We start from the raw sequence: 13,631 nt of genomic DNA on the forward strand, positions 1-13,631 counted from the left end.
ACTCTCCGGGCCTTTCTTTACGAGCAGGAAAAAGAATATTTGCAGGGTTTCAGGACTCACCAAGCAGAACGCAGCACAATCGCCATAAATTTTCTCCCTGCGTCTGAATCTAACCTTGTCTATGTGCAGCACATTTTATAAAAATTACTCCTGGCTCTTTGTTCCTTTTTTTGGGGTGGGCTGGGGCGGGGGTGGGGTGGCCCCAGTTTAAATTCAAGAAGGTTTAAGCATGCAACATCCATCAGGCTGTACACTTAGGATGAATGTACTTCTCTGTTCTGTTATGCCTCAAAAAGTTAAAAAAAAAAAAAAAAAGTAAAAAGTATAAATAATATCATCAATACCCACTGGCTAAGAACTCAGCGTAAATAAAGCATTACCGGCACGGTCTGTCCACACGCACTCGGCAGGCACAGGCAGTGCTCCCGTCTGTCGGTTAGTTCTCACCGTGGCCCTAGCCATGGGGAAAGCCTGGGAGAACCGCAGTCGCCCAGGGCTGGGACAGCACACCCTCTCCTTCTGTTACTTTAGAATTTACCAAGCCCGTTCATATGCTTTCCTTTGTGTCTTACAATAACTCTAAGGGAAGCAGGACTAGTATTATTCCAATTTGCAAAGGCCCGAGGGCCAGCGATGCCGGGGCCAGGAGGCTGCCCGCTCGGCTGGGAGCTGGGCCCTGTGTCCCCCCACACTCAAGACCTGGGCTTTCCAGGCAGTGGAGAGAGCCACTCCCCCAGCTGCGTCCTCTTTTCACTCCGGCCTGAGGCCGACACCCACCTTCTAAAGTGACCTTCAGGCTTCCAGACCCCGCCGTCGTGTCTCACTTTCATGTATGTCCCAAAGAGCATGCAGTAGACGGTGGCCGCGACCCCGAAGTAATCGATCTGTGAGGAACATGCAGGTGCACGACTTAAACAGTAATCACACGTGGGTCTAGCAAAACATCCCTGTAACTTAGGCAGGAAGCTAAACATCACAGGATTTCACGCTAAGAACTTTGGAGCCAGGTGGTGGGCCACCCCACTGGATGGCCTACTGAACACCTGTCTGGCTTTGCCAGAGGCGTCCGTGGCCAGCAGACCACCCCTCCCTCCCAGGGTGGCCCCTTGGGGAGCTCTTCCTCCTGCCACGTAGGGACACGTACAACAGTCTCATCCCTCTTCTGCGTGGCCACCAGCTGCTGCGCTCTAACTGCCCCCCCAGACCTCTCCCCGTGTGATGTGCTCACACCGGCAAAGAGCACCACAGGGCAGGCGAGCGCCTCCACCCACGTCCCACAGGTGCCACACCTTCGTCCATGTAGCTGAAGGTCTCATGGCGGTGATGCTATGCTAGAAACAACCGGAATGTACCGCACCAAAGACCCCTGCCCCTCTTCCCCCTTAATCTGGGGCTCCTGGAAAGCCACACCTCTTACCTGGAACCCGAGCAGCTGGTGTTTTAGCCCAGGTTCAGAACTTCCATTTATCCCAACTAGTATCTTGTTATTGGCCATCTAATATTCTAGTTTGCTGAAAATGCTGCCAGCAACTTAACTTTTTATTTGCTATTTTGTTTAGCGTGAGCTTGGTGTGATCAGTTCCAGTTGACAGCTAAGGTTTCTACATAGTCACTGAGAACACTGAAAATGTGAATGTGCTGGGTGAAGGCCAGGAGCCTATGCCATTTTTACTAGAAACCTTCCGTCTGCTTCCCACACCTTTTGGAGCTGGCAGTGCCATCCGTTGGTAATCCTACTGCGCCACTGTCACAGCCAATCTACCACCTCGCCTGGAGCACCGTCCCCAACGCTCGGCTCAGCTGCGCCTGGAGGGGTGTGCGGTCACCCGCCCGACCCAGCCCAGGGAAGACCAAGCTGGTCGGACGTCGTCGTGGTTAAGCTGGCTCCCTCTAGTACAGCGTCCTTTCTCAAGGGTTCAGAGATCATTAACTAACTACTGTTTCCTAGGAAACAGTCTCACAGAATTTATCATGTTCCTTTTCTGATAACAGAACCTATGGGGGTGATGAGAAAGGAGCAGTTTACTGCCCCCTTGACCACAAGTTCCATCCCCTTACCCACTGCTCAAGAATCAGCTCAAAGTAACGAGAGCCCCAAATTCATCCTGAAAATCTGGTAAGTGCATAAAGACAGGCATTTTCAAGCTCTCCTTTTAGCTCCGTACCTGGTAGTTCCACGGTTTTTTACTGAGCATCTCGGTGCACTGAAAGCCCGACGTCTCGCACTTTGCTGTAAAGGTGGTGCCTTTTGGAAAAAGCTTCATATCTATACTCTGACCCAGGTCAATCAGAGCCAGGCCAGCAGACAAATCCTCATCTCCATCGTCCTGCTCCAAAAACCTGTATTCAACATAAATGGGGGCAGGCTGCATGAGCTCCTGCAATACCCGGCTGCTGGGACAGGGCAGGAGAACTCCGTCATGCCAACACTTGCCTGTTTCCAAGAATGAAATTGTCGGGCTTAATGTCCCCATGAATGATTTCGCAGCCATGGATTTGTTCCACCATATAGAGCATTCTGATGGCAAAACAGATGACCAGAGCTTGTGGCATCACTTTTTCAGGGGTGTTTTTATAGAGATTAATAGCATTCTAGAAACAACAGGAAGCAGAATCCTTACTTGATTGTGCAGGATTAACAAAATTTCTGGTCAAGAGCATTGCCCCTTCCCACCCCAAAAGCTCCAGCCCCAGGAGATGTGTTCAAGGGACAAACCAAAAATGCACTTGAAATTCACGCTCCCATCCTAGAAATGAAGACTGACCAACAGTGTCCCATAGCTGAAGAGTTCGCCGACAAGCACACTGCCGTTCTGGAACAAGTGGGCGGAGTACAGCCGGATGAACATGGGCCGCACGCTGGGCTGGAGCCTCTCCATCAGCTGGGTCCCAATGTAGAATTCCCAGGGGCTGGCAGGCTTCTGGACCTGCAAACCAGGTATGTGGTGTTCAAACCCAGGCTCGCATCTGGAAACTGACAGCAAGAAAGCAACCCCGTCCCCATAACAGACATGGGATAAGAAGCGATGCTGAGCCATGAGCTTGGCTGCAGTATGGGCTTTGCTGCAAGAGAATGTCCCCAGCCATTCTGAATCCCTGTAGGACAGAGTTGGGTTTCAGTTGCTGACCATGGACCTAAGTGAAAACACCACTGTCTTAAACAAGAAAGAAACTCAAACTCTAAAATTCATTTCCATACTGTATAAGAAACTCAGATCATTTACCTTTAAAATAATTTTCTGTTTACTTTTGGTGTCACTCGCGTCTTCGTGGGCAGTAGCTTCATAGACTTGGGCAAAAGCCCCTTCTCCAAGAAGGTGGTCAACACAGACCAGCAAAGAACCTTGGGAGACAGATGAGGCAAAATGACAAAAGGGCCCCAAATATTAAGGACTTCACCAAAATGAAGTACTTGTAAACTTGCTGTGGTGTCCTAATCATTTTGATACAAGAAATGGACGCAGCTCCCTTGGGAAATATTTTCCTAGTCCCTGAGCCAATCTGATGGGGGCAAGAACAGCCTGTGGGCCTCAGGTCTTCACTGTGAAAACTGCAAGCATTCTTAATACTTTAGAGTAAGGAAGGCAAAGCATAAGTATACCAGTATTCCAAATAGACAACTAAATTTTGAGATTTAGTACTTTTTCTTTTAGTTTGTGATTTTCAGGAAAGTTGCAAAGTTAAGTAGTTTCTGCACACACTACCCCCAGGTTCCTCTCCCGTCGACCCCTGCATTGCCACGGCAAATCTTCACAGACGAGGAGCCGCCGTGGCCGTCACTGCGAACTCCACTCCACGCTAAGTCCTGGTGCGCTAAGCTGTCCCTAACATTTCAGGACACACCGCATCTCATCATCATGTCTCCGTAGCCTCCTCCAGCTGTGCCCTTCCTTGCTCGTAGTGACTCTGCCACTTTGGAGGAGAACTGGTCAGGTATTTTGTAGAATATTGCTCAAAAATTGGGTTTATCTGGTGATTTTCTTCTGGTTACACTGGGGTTAATGGTTTTGGAGAGGAAGACAACAGAATTGTGAATTTAAAACAGATTTTTAAATTTAATTTTTAAAAGAATCCTATGTTCAACAATCAAATATTAAGTGTGTACCCATCAACATGGCGATGTAAACAGCTACTGAAAACGTCTCTCCGGAGAGCCAATGAAAAAAGGACAATTCTGAATTGTTTGAAACTCTGGAGGAGGACATAGACTGGAGAAGGACCCTGCAAACGCCAAACTGAAGAGGAGGAATATCAGGCAGGACTCTTCCGTCCCACCCTCTGCCCTCCCCCCATTCAGTCTCTGAGGCACAGAACCAGCAGGCGGGACCCCTCCCACCAGGGACACAGATTTTAAAATCTCACAGCAGTGAAAGGCTCCCTCACTGTTTGAAGACCCAGGGGACAGGGAGGACATTTCAAGGCCCAGGTCAGTGGGGGACAAAGAGCCTGAGGAAACGTGGACAGCGACTGTTTCCGGCCCAGGATCCCCGTGCCCAGGCCCCACTCCGGAGGGAAGCAGCAGCTGGGGGCGGTTTCTCTGCCTTGGGGGCGGCTGCAGTGCTGAGAGAGCTGAGGGAGCACCCGGCCCCGGGTGGAGTCCCACATCGAGCCGGATTTTGGCCGGCGCAGCGAGGGCACAGGAATCTGTTTCAGCCCTGCCGAGTCAGACACAGCCCGCGCCCGAGGCCAAGCAGCCTCTGAGGACGATGAGGTTACTGAACAGCGCCATACGCTGGACACTGTGGAAAGTGCAAGGGACTAAAATACTTTTTAACAGATGCTCTGGACCCTTTCTTAGGAGCACAGGAGCTGGTCTACATGCCCTGTATGGAAACCCAGCCCCATTTTGGCTGAGAAATAGGGGAGACCCAACTGTTAAAGTAGGGCTTCAAAACAAACCCAGCTCTTGCTAGCTGGTAGAAAAATAAAGCACCACTGGAAGCCAACAGATTCGTTTTACCACACGCAGTGAACTTGCTGGGGTGCCCAGTGCCTACCTCCCATCCCTGTGGCAGGCCACGGTGGGCATCGGATCTGGGGGGGATGACTGGGGGTCAGAGCCAATCTGACAACTGGCCAGGAAGAGAAACAAAGAAAAGAAGGAAATCCAAGACAACCAACAAGAAAACCTTAGGCAAAAGAGAGAAAACAACCTCCAGGATAAGCAATCAAGAAAATCAGGGCCACATCAGGAAGCGGGAAGATATGCCCAGTCAAAGGAAGAAACTAACACCTCAACTGAGATTCAGAAGTTGAAACACTAATTATAGATGTTCAAACAAATCTTCTAAATCAAATCAGTGAGTCGAGAGAGAATGTGACAAGAGAAGAAGGATGTAGACGACACTGGGTGATCATAAGGAAGAATTTGTAAGCTTGAAAGTGCATGAATATATGTGTTATAGGTGTCCCAGGAGAAGAGAAAGGAAAAGGGGCAGAAAGAATAATAGAGTAAATAATCAATGAAAATTTCCCAACTCTTATGAAAGACATAAAATTACAGATTCAAGAAGCACAGTGTACCCCAAACAGAATTGATCCAAATAGACCTACTCCAAGACACTTACTGATCTTTGTCAAATGTCAAAGACAAAGAGACAATTCTGAAAGCAGCAAGAGAAAAGCGATCCATCACATACAAGGGAAGCTCTATGAGACTAGGTGCAGATCTCTCAGCAGAAACCATGGAGGTGAGAAGGCAGTGATATAACATATTGAAGATACTGAAAGAGAAAATCTCCCAAGAATCCTATACCCGGCAAAACCGTCCTTCAAAAATGAGGGAGAATTTAACATATTTACAGATAAACAGACACTGAGAGAGTTTGTGATGAGACCTCCTCTACAAGAAATACTAAAGGGAGTGCTACAGACAGGGTAAGACAGGAGAGAGAGGTTTGGAGAAGAGAGTAGAAATGAAGATATCAAGAGATAGAAAGAGGGTAGAGAGTGGGCATTTGATGCTGAAGGAGTATAGAATGTTCTGGAGGATTGATTGTATGGATCCAGAAATGGATAGCACAATACTGTGTGATGGTAGCACAATATTGTAAATACACAATAAAGATGACGGTGAAGCGGTTTGAAGAGGAAGGTTAGGGGTATGTATGACACCAGAAGGAAAGATAGAAGATGAAAGACTGTGACTGTATAACTTAGTGAAACTTAGAGTGGTCAGTGAGTGTGATTAATGTACAAATAGAAGGATGGTTTTACATGAGGCAGTGGCAAGAAGGAATGAAGTTATGAGGTGTGCAACTAGGTGAATGGACCTGGAGGACAGTAGGTTGAGTGAAATAAGCCGGAAATGACAAGACAAACATTACAATGTCTCACTAATATGGACTAATAATAATGTGCAAACGCTGAGAATTGAATCTGGGAGCATGGGTTACCCAGGGGAAATCTTATATAAAGGTTCCCAGATTGTAAGCTCTTACAGCAGTCACATCTGTTCATGAGTTGTAAGTTCTTTCTAAATTTCTAAATATTTCTAAATTTTGAGATTCTGAGCTGTTTGTGTGTGACGTCCCTGGAGCTTCAGGTGTCTGTGTGGCGCCTGGGACTTGGAGCCAGAGTTCAGCAGCTGTGAGTATCAGCATTGCCCCATGAATCAACTGTTAAAGAGGCTGAAAAGGAGGTCAGACTTTGGAGAGATGAACAAAATGGACTTGGCTAAGATTGGAGTATATCAGAATAAAGGGTAGATAATGATATTAACTGTGTTTTAAAACTTTGGCTTCTGTGTGGGACCAAAGGAAGAGATGTGTATTTGGTGCAAAATCTTCTGCAGCATGTTATATAATTTAATTCGTATGGTCAGTTTATGCAAATACCATAATTACATGGAAATCTGAATAGGGAGTGAGAACTTGTTGGTTTGTACAGGTTAGCATGAAGCCCCGATAGAACCCAGAATAATGTGAGCAGAGAATAAAAAGTATTTGCAAAGCCCCCTTGAAGGACTGGGGAAAATGGAGAAATATTAAACCTCCCCACCTAGGGAACTCCTGATAGTCTTCTCAAGCATTAGGGACCACCAGCTTACCGGGCCAAGCCCTCGATCTTGGGGCTTGCCCTTATGAAGCTTGTTACTGCAAAGGAGAGGCTAAGCCTACTCGTGATTATGCCTGAGTCGCCCTCAGAGGGCCTCTTTTGTTGCTCAGATGTGGCCCGTCTCTCCCTAAGCCAACTCAGCAGGTAAACTCACTGCCCTCCCTGCTACATGGGACAAGACTCCCAGGGGTATAAATCTCCCTGGAAATGTGGGATCTGACTCTTGGGGATAAGCCTGGACCCTGCATCGTGTGACTGAGTCTTCTGGACCAAGAGGGGGAAGAGCAATTTAAAAAACACGACGTTTTAGTGGCTGAGAGATTTCAAATGGAGTCGAGAGGTCATTCTGGAGGTAACTCTTATGCATTATACAGATATCCATTTTTAGTTTTTAGTTTATTAGAAGAGTTAGAAGGAAATATCTGAAACTGGTTAACTGCAATCTAGTATTCTTGATTCTTGAAGGCAAGTGTATAACTATATAGCTTATATGTTGTGACCATGTGATTGTGAAAACCTTATGACTCATAGTCTCTTCACCCAGTATATGGACAAATGAGAAGAAAAATGGGAACAAAAAGTAAATGAAAAATACGAGGGAGGGGAGGTATGGGATGTTTCAGGTGTTCTTTTTACTTTTATTTTTTGGAGTAATGAAAATGTTCAAAAATTGATAGTTGTGATGAATGCACAACTATATGATAATACTGTGACCAACTGTTTTACACTTTGGATGATTGTATGGTATGTGAATACATTTCAATAAAAAAATATAAAAAAAGTGTGTACCGTGAAAAGTCTTATTCTCACTATTATCCACCTACTCTGTCTCCCACTCCAGTGTTAACCATTTTTAATCAGTTTTGCACATTCTTCCAGAGTTCTCTGGAAATACTATCAAATATGAATATTTATTATCATTCTCCCTTTTTTAGAAACAAAAAGTAGCTTATAATACACAGTCTGCCTTTTTGGGTTAACAGTATTTTTTGTTCCTCTCCCCACTGCTTGGGATTTATTTATTTATTATTATTATTAGAGAAGCCATAGGTTTACAGAAAAATCATGCATAAAATACCTAAGATAAAGAGTTCCCATATACCATATAGTTATCAACACCTTGCATTAATTAGAATGGCAGATTGCTACAATTTGTGAAAGAACATTTTAATAATTGTTCTCTTAACCACAGCCCATCTTAACAGCATGCTCTGGAGCATTCCGCATCAACACGGATTGTTTCCTCACTGTATCACTGAAGAAGTCAACCATAACTAACTAATCTCCTTGTCGACAGACACCTGAGTTGATTCCAGGTTTTTGCTTTATTTGTGCTCATCATTTTGAATGAATGCAACTATACCTGCTGGAAATTCTTCAAAGTGGGATGGATGTAAAAGTATCTGCACTTTAAATTTTCATAGATACAACCCTTCCAGCAGAAAAACAACCTTATAGTCATGGTTTAACAAAATGTTCTTAATACTTTAGCTCTAACTCTCCACTGGGCCAGGGAGGGCAGGCAGGAGAGGGTCCACACACACGCGTTGCCACTAACTTCCCAGAGAGAAAAAAGACTTGAGGGTTACGTCACCTCTGTCATTCTTACCCAATCGAAATTCAGCCTTGGGCTTGACGGCTGGAAGTTTATATTGCCATTCAAAAGTATTTGGATAGGAGCTCACTGGTTTAGAAAGCCCAGATAAAAGCTTGAGAATCACGTTATCATCCCATGGGTTTTCAACAACGAAGTCTTAAAGGAATGGGAACAAAAAAGTTAAAATGAATCCAGTACCCCCAGAAATTATAGATAAAGCAAGTACAGACATTCACTAGATAAACTTTCAAAAGCATTATCCTTTAAGGAGCATTGATTCACATAATAAAGAACTATTTTCCCAAGTCTAAATGGGTGGTTTTGCAGTGGGTTATTTGTTAGGAGATGACTGCACTCTGGAGTGGGGGAGCTGGGACAAAGGCCCCCTGTCACACCCCTGCCCTCGGGGCCCCGTGGAGAGACACCCGTTGGTCACTTCTCATGTGTTCAGACTGATGCGTAGCCTTTACATCGCCTTTTCACAGATGCATGCGTTGTATCTGGATACTTACACAGCCTGTGTGCAGGGCGTGTGAGACTGACTGTGGGCCCACAAGTGACACAGGGTGTGCACATTTATGCAACCTGGGCTCCTTGAATTACCAAACATATAAGCACCAAAAAAAGGTCTCAAGATAAAGAACACATTCTGACAGAGAAAGAAAAGGGTTCCCTTCAATTTAGAACATCATACCAAGTTCTGCTAGTGGAGGTCACCCAGACGACGCGCCTGACCCCCATTCTTGGGAAGCACCTTAAGGGGAAGGGCTGGCTACCACCAGAGCCCGGGCTCTTAACCACATGCAAGGCTACTTCTGTGAGATGGGGGCTTCTCTAGCCCTGAGCCTCAGTTTGCTTTTCTGTAAAATGGAGTAACAGTTTAAATGAGATGGTGGCCCATTGTAGGCCGCCAAATTCTAATTCCCTCCTCCTCCAGTGGTCATCTTGCTCCCTCTAAATGAATGATGACAATGGGGCCCCGCTGCCCTGCCCTGTGAGCTGCGCCTGAACTGTGTTCTACCCGGTAAAGTCCCAGCCCTTGCTTGGAGCTTCCTCCACTGAGCAGGTTTCCCACGCTACTGCCCTTGCTCGGGGCATGTTTAGGACAGAGCATCAGTTCATACTTGGGTCATCGGCGTTTTCAGCTGAGACACTTGGCACCTGCTCTTCTCGCAGTCCGGCTCTGGCAGCCTCAATGCCCGTGGGCTGGTGGGCCACTAGGCTCTGCTCAGCCCTGCTGCTAAGCCCACCTCCTGCCATGGGCAGGCCCAGGGGCAGGGGTGCCGAAGGCACGATGGTGGGTGACACTCCTTCTGGGCTTTTCTCTCGAGTTGGACTGGATGTGTGAAAGGGGTAGAGAAGAGGAAGAAGAAAATCACATGATTAGAAGCCTATTGGATCTGATCATATTGAAGTCCCACCCGTTTCTTTTTCGTTCTAGGAGCAAGACTTAAAAATTTCCTCATGGAGTAAGATGGATGAAAGCATGTTCATAGAACAAACATATACACAACTACAGCTAGCACAGAATGAACACCAACAAAACCAAAGACATGGAACCACATTAAACAGGTGAGGTGGAGCCTCGGCGGCTAATGATCATGGACCACTTAATCCAGTGGGTGTTCACCAGTAAACAGCAATTCCATGGCTCTTAGACACTGAAGAGACCATCAGGGTTTTACATTATGGGTCTCCATACATGCTGTTCTAGTTTGCTAATGCTGCAGAATGCAAAACACCAGAGATGGACTGGCTTTTATAAAAAGGGGGTTTATTTGGCTATACAGTTACAGTCTTAAGGCCATAAAGTGTCCAAGGTAACACATCAGTAATCAGGTACCTTCACTGGAGGATGGTAAATGGCGTCCGGCAAACCTCTGTTAGCTGGGAAGGCACGTGGCTGGCGTCTGCTCCAAAGTTCTGGTTCCAAAATGGCTTCTCCCAGGACGTTCCTCTCCAGCAAGCTTGCTTCTCTTCAGAACATCACTCACAGCTGCACTCCTTCTAGTCTCTTTGAGTCAGCATGTTTTATATGGCTCCACTGATCAAGGCCCACCCTGAATGGGTGGGGTCACACCTCCATGGGAGTATCCCACCAAAGTCACCACCCACAGCTGGGTGGGGCACATTCCAAACAAATCTAACCAGCACCAAAATGTCTGCCCACAAGACCACAAAGATAATGGCATTTGGGGGACACAATACATTCAAACCGGCACATTCCACCCCCTGGACCCCAAAATGACATTATCTTTCCAAATACAAAATACATTCATTCCATCACAATACCAGAAAAACTCAAATCATTTCAGTAACAGAAGTTAAGTACAAAATCCCTTCAAAATCAATTTAGGCATGGCCATTTCTAAGGCATAATTTTTCTTTAGCTGTGGATCTGTGAACTTAGAACAAATCATGTGCTCCCAATATACAAAGGACAGACATTCATAGGATAAACATTTCCATTGCCATAAGGAGAAACAGTAAGGAAAACAGGGTTAACAGGAACAAAACAGTTCCTAAAACCCACAGAATAAACTCCATTAGATTTCAAAGTCTGAGAGTCATTAACAGAACAACGTTGCATCCTTGGGGCTTGAGAGAGCGGGAGCCTAACCCTTCCTAAGGGCCTTTTCGGCAGCCATTTCCTCTCCAAATGCTTAGGTGAGTGCTCCAACATACCCACACATTGGGGAGACCACCTTCTCGGCTCCACCCTCCTCAAACATCGGGGCAGCTCCCGGATTCCTTTCCTTCTCCGGGGCACACGCTCAACCCCTTCAGAACAGTGTGGTGGCAGCCAGGCTCTCCCCAATTCCCTGGGAATGTGCTCCATCCTCTTTGGGACCTCGGGTGGCAAAACTCTTCCAGAGCATCGAGGTGGAATGCCCACCCTCGACCTCCGGGGCAAACTCACCCTTTGCATGCGTGTGGGCTGCTCCACTCTCCCAGCCCAAGGCCTCTTGACTCCAGACCTCAACCTCCATGGCTCTGTCTTTGAAGAAATTTTTCCTGCAATTTGTTCCTTGTCTGTCTCCTCCAGTCCAGACTGGCAGCGGCTCTGTCTATAAAGTTCTCACAAAAATTCTGTTGGCTTTGCATGAAGCACACAGGGGTCAAAGCCATCAGACAATAGGAGTTTCCACAAATCCTTTCTGGATAATTCCATCTCCAATCTTGGCTTGTACTGAAATGGTGGCTGGGTTCCATGTTTGGTTACATCCTCACGTTGGGCTGTAGCTTCTGGGATTCCACCCCCTGGAAGCTCGTAATTTTCCAAGCCATCAGCTTCTGGTTTCTTTGAACCCAAGAGTTCAGTCCTAAGTTTATCTCTCTCCACTCGCATTTTACTATAAGCTGCAAGGAGAAGCCAGGGTACATCTTCCACATGTAGTCTGGAGATCTCCTCAGCTAAGTATTCCAGGTTATCACTTTTAAATTCTTCCTTCCATCTGACACCAGGACTCAATTTTGCCAAATTCTCTGCCACTTTAAAACAAGGATTGCCTTTCTTCCAGTTTACAACAACATATTCGTCATTTCTGCTCAAGTCCTCATCAGAAGTATCTTTAGAGTCCATATTTCCACAAACAGTCTCTTTAAAGCAGTTTTGGCCTTTTCTATCAAGCTCCTCACAATTCTTCCAGAAACTCCCCATTATCCATTTAAAAAGCCATTCCAACATGTTTGGTATTTGCAAACTCAGCAGCAAAAAGCACCCCACTTCCGGTACCAAAATCTGTTCTAGTTTGCTAATGCTGCAGAATGCAAAACACCAGAGATGGACTGGCTTTTATAAAAAGGGGGTTTATTTGGCTATACAGTTACAGTCTTAAGGCCATAAAGTGTCCAAGGTAACACATCAGTAATCAGGTACCTTCACTGGAGGATGGTAAATGGCGTCCGGCAAACCTCTGTTAGCTGGGAAGGCACGTGGCTGGCGTCTGCTCCAAAGTTCTGGTTCCAAAATGGCTTTCTCCCAGGGCGTTCCTCTCCAGCAAGCTTGCTTCTCTTCAGAATGTCACTCACAGCTGCACTCCGTCCAGTCTCTTTGAGTCAGCATGTTTTATATGGATCCACTGATCAAGGCCCACCCTGAATGGGTGGGGTCACACCTCCATGGGAGTATCCCACCAAAGTCACCACCCACAGCTGGGTGGGGCACATTCCAAGCAAATCTAACCAGCACCAAAATGTCTGTCCCACAAGACCACAAAGATAATGGCATTTAGGGGACATAATACATTCAAACCGGCACACATGCGGAGAAAGTTGTTTCCAAACACATGCACACTGCACTACATCAGGAGTGCCCGGTTACTGCTGGTGCGTAATGATCAACACAGCCTCTCCTCTCCTGCCTGAGAACCTGAATCCTGGTTAACTTCCCAGCTCTTGTTCCCTACCAGAAAAGGCAGGCTCTCGCTCCTTGGTAAGTGGCACCGGGACTGGGAGAATTCTAAATGACTGCTGGGAAGCCCTAGTTAGTCCCAGGCTTCCTTGACTGATGGCTCGTGGGGACCCTGGAGGTTCCTTCTGCGGATGTGACAGGGCGTTGGGTTGGGGAAGCCCCTGCACCCGGTCTTCGGGGGGTGCACTTGCGTGCAACTGATGTGTCCCAGGGGACTCAGAGCACAGCTCCTAGGACAGCTTGCGTCCTGCTGGCAATGGCAGTTTTGTCAGATATTCTTCCCTGTCAACCCCATGCCAAGCACGCCCGCGGAGGCCTGTGGCTCTGGGAGACTTGGTAGACGACACACACTGCCCATTGGGTGTGATTTTAAGGAAAAAGGCAGAATTTATTTAATTTGTATTTACCTATTATTATCAGTGAGTTAACCATTTTCTATATGCTTATTAGTTACTTTTGCTTTTGAAAATATATTCTGCTCATTCTTTAATTTACCAGGTTCTTAGCTCAGATAATACTTTCACTAAGAGTCATTTTAATAATATGAGAAAGTACGGAGAATGG

The 13,631-nt window shown here is 46.4% G+C and overlaps 1 protein-coding gene across 1 annotated transcript in view; it reads right to left on the reverse strand.

The window, feature by feature from the left end:
• BUB1 (BUB1 mitotic checkpoint serine/threonine kinase) overlaps positions 1 to 13,631 on the reverse strand; it is a 42,276-nt gene that overhangs the window by 791 nt on the left and 27,854 nt on the right. Inside the window, exons 18-24 of the mRNA XM_037807652.1 lie at positions 9,778 to 9,989; positions 8,666 to 8,809; positions 3,225 to 3,343; positions 2,766 to 2,927; positions 2,435 to 2,592; positions 2,166 to 2,340; positions 778 to 884 (exon numbers count right to left, since the gene is read on the reverse strand). Of these exons, the coding sequence (XP_037663580.1) occupies positions 778 to 884; positions 2,166 to 2,340; positions 2,435 to 2,592; positions 2,766 to 2,927; positions 3,225 to 3,343; positions 8,666 to 8,809; positions 9,778 to 9,989 (1,077 nt within the window). The remainder of the gene's footprint in view (positions 1 to 777; positions 885 to 2,165; positions 2,341 to 2,434; positions 2,593 to 2,765; positions 2,928 to 3,224; positions 3,344 to 8,665; positions 8,810 to 9,777; positions 9,990 to 13,631) is intronic.

The sequence above is a fragment of the Choloepus didactylus genome, chromosome 17 (genome assembly GCF_015220235.1).
Source record: "Choloepus didactylus isolate mChoDid1 chromosome 17, mChoDid1.pri, whole genome shotgun sequence".
NCBI lineage: Eukaryota > Metazoa > Chordata > Mammalia > Pilosa > Megalonychidae > Choloepus > Choloepus didactylus.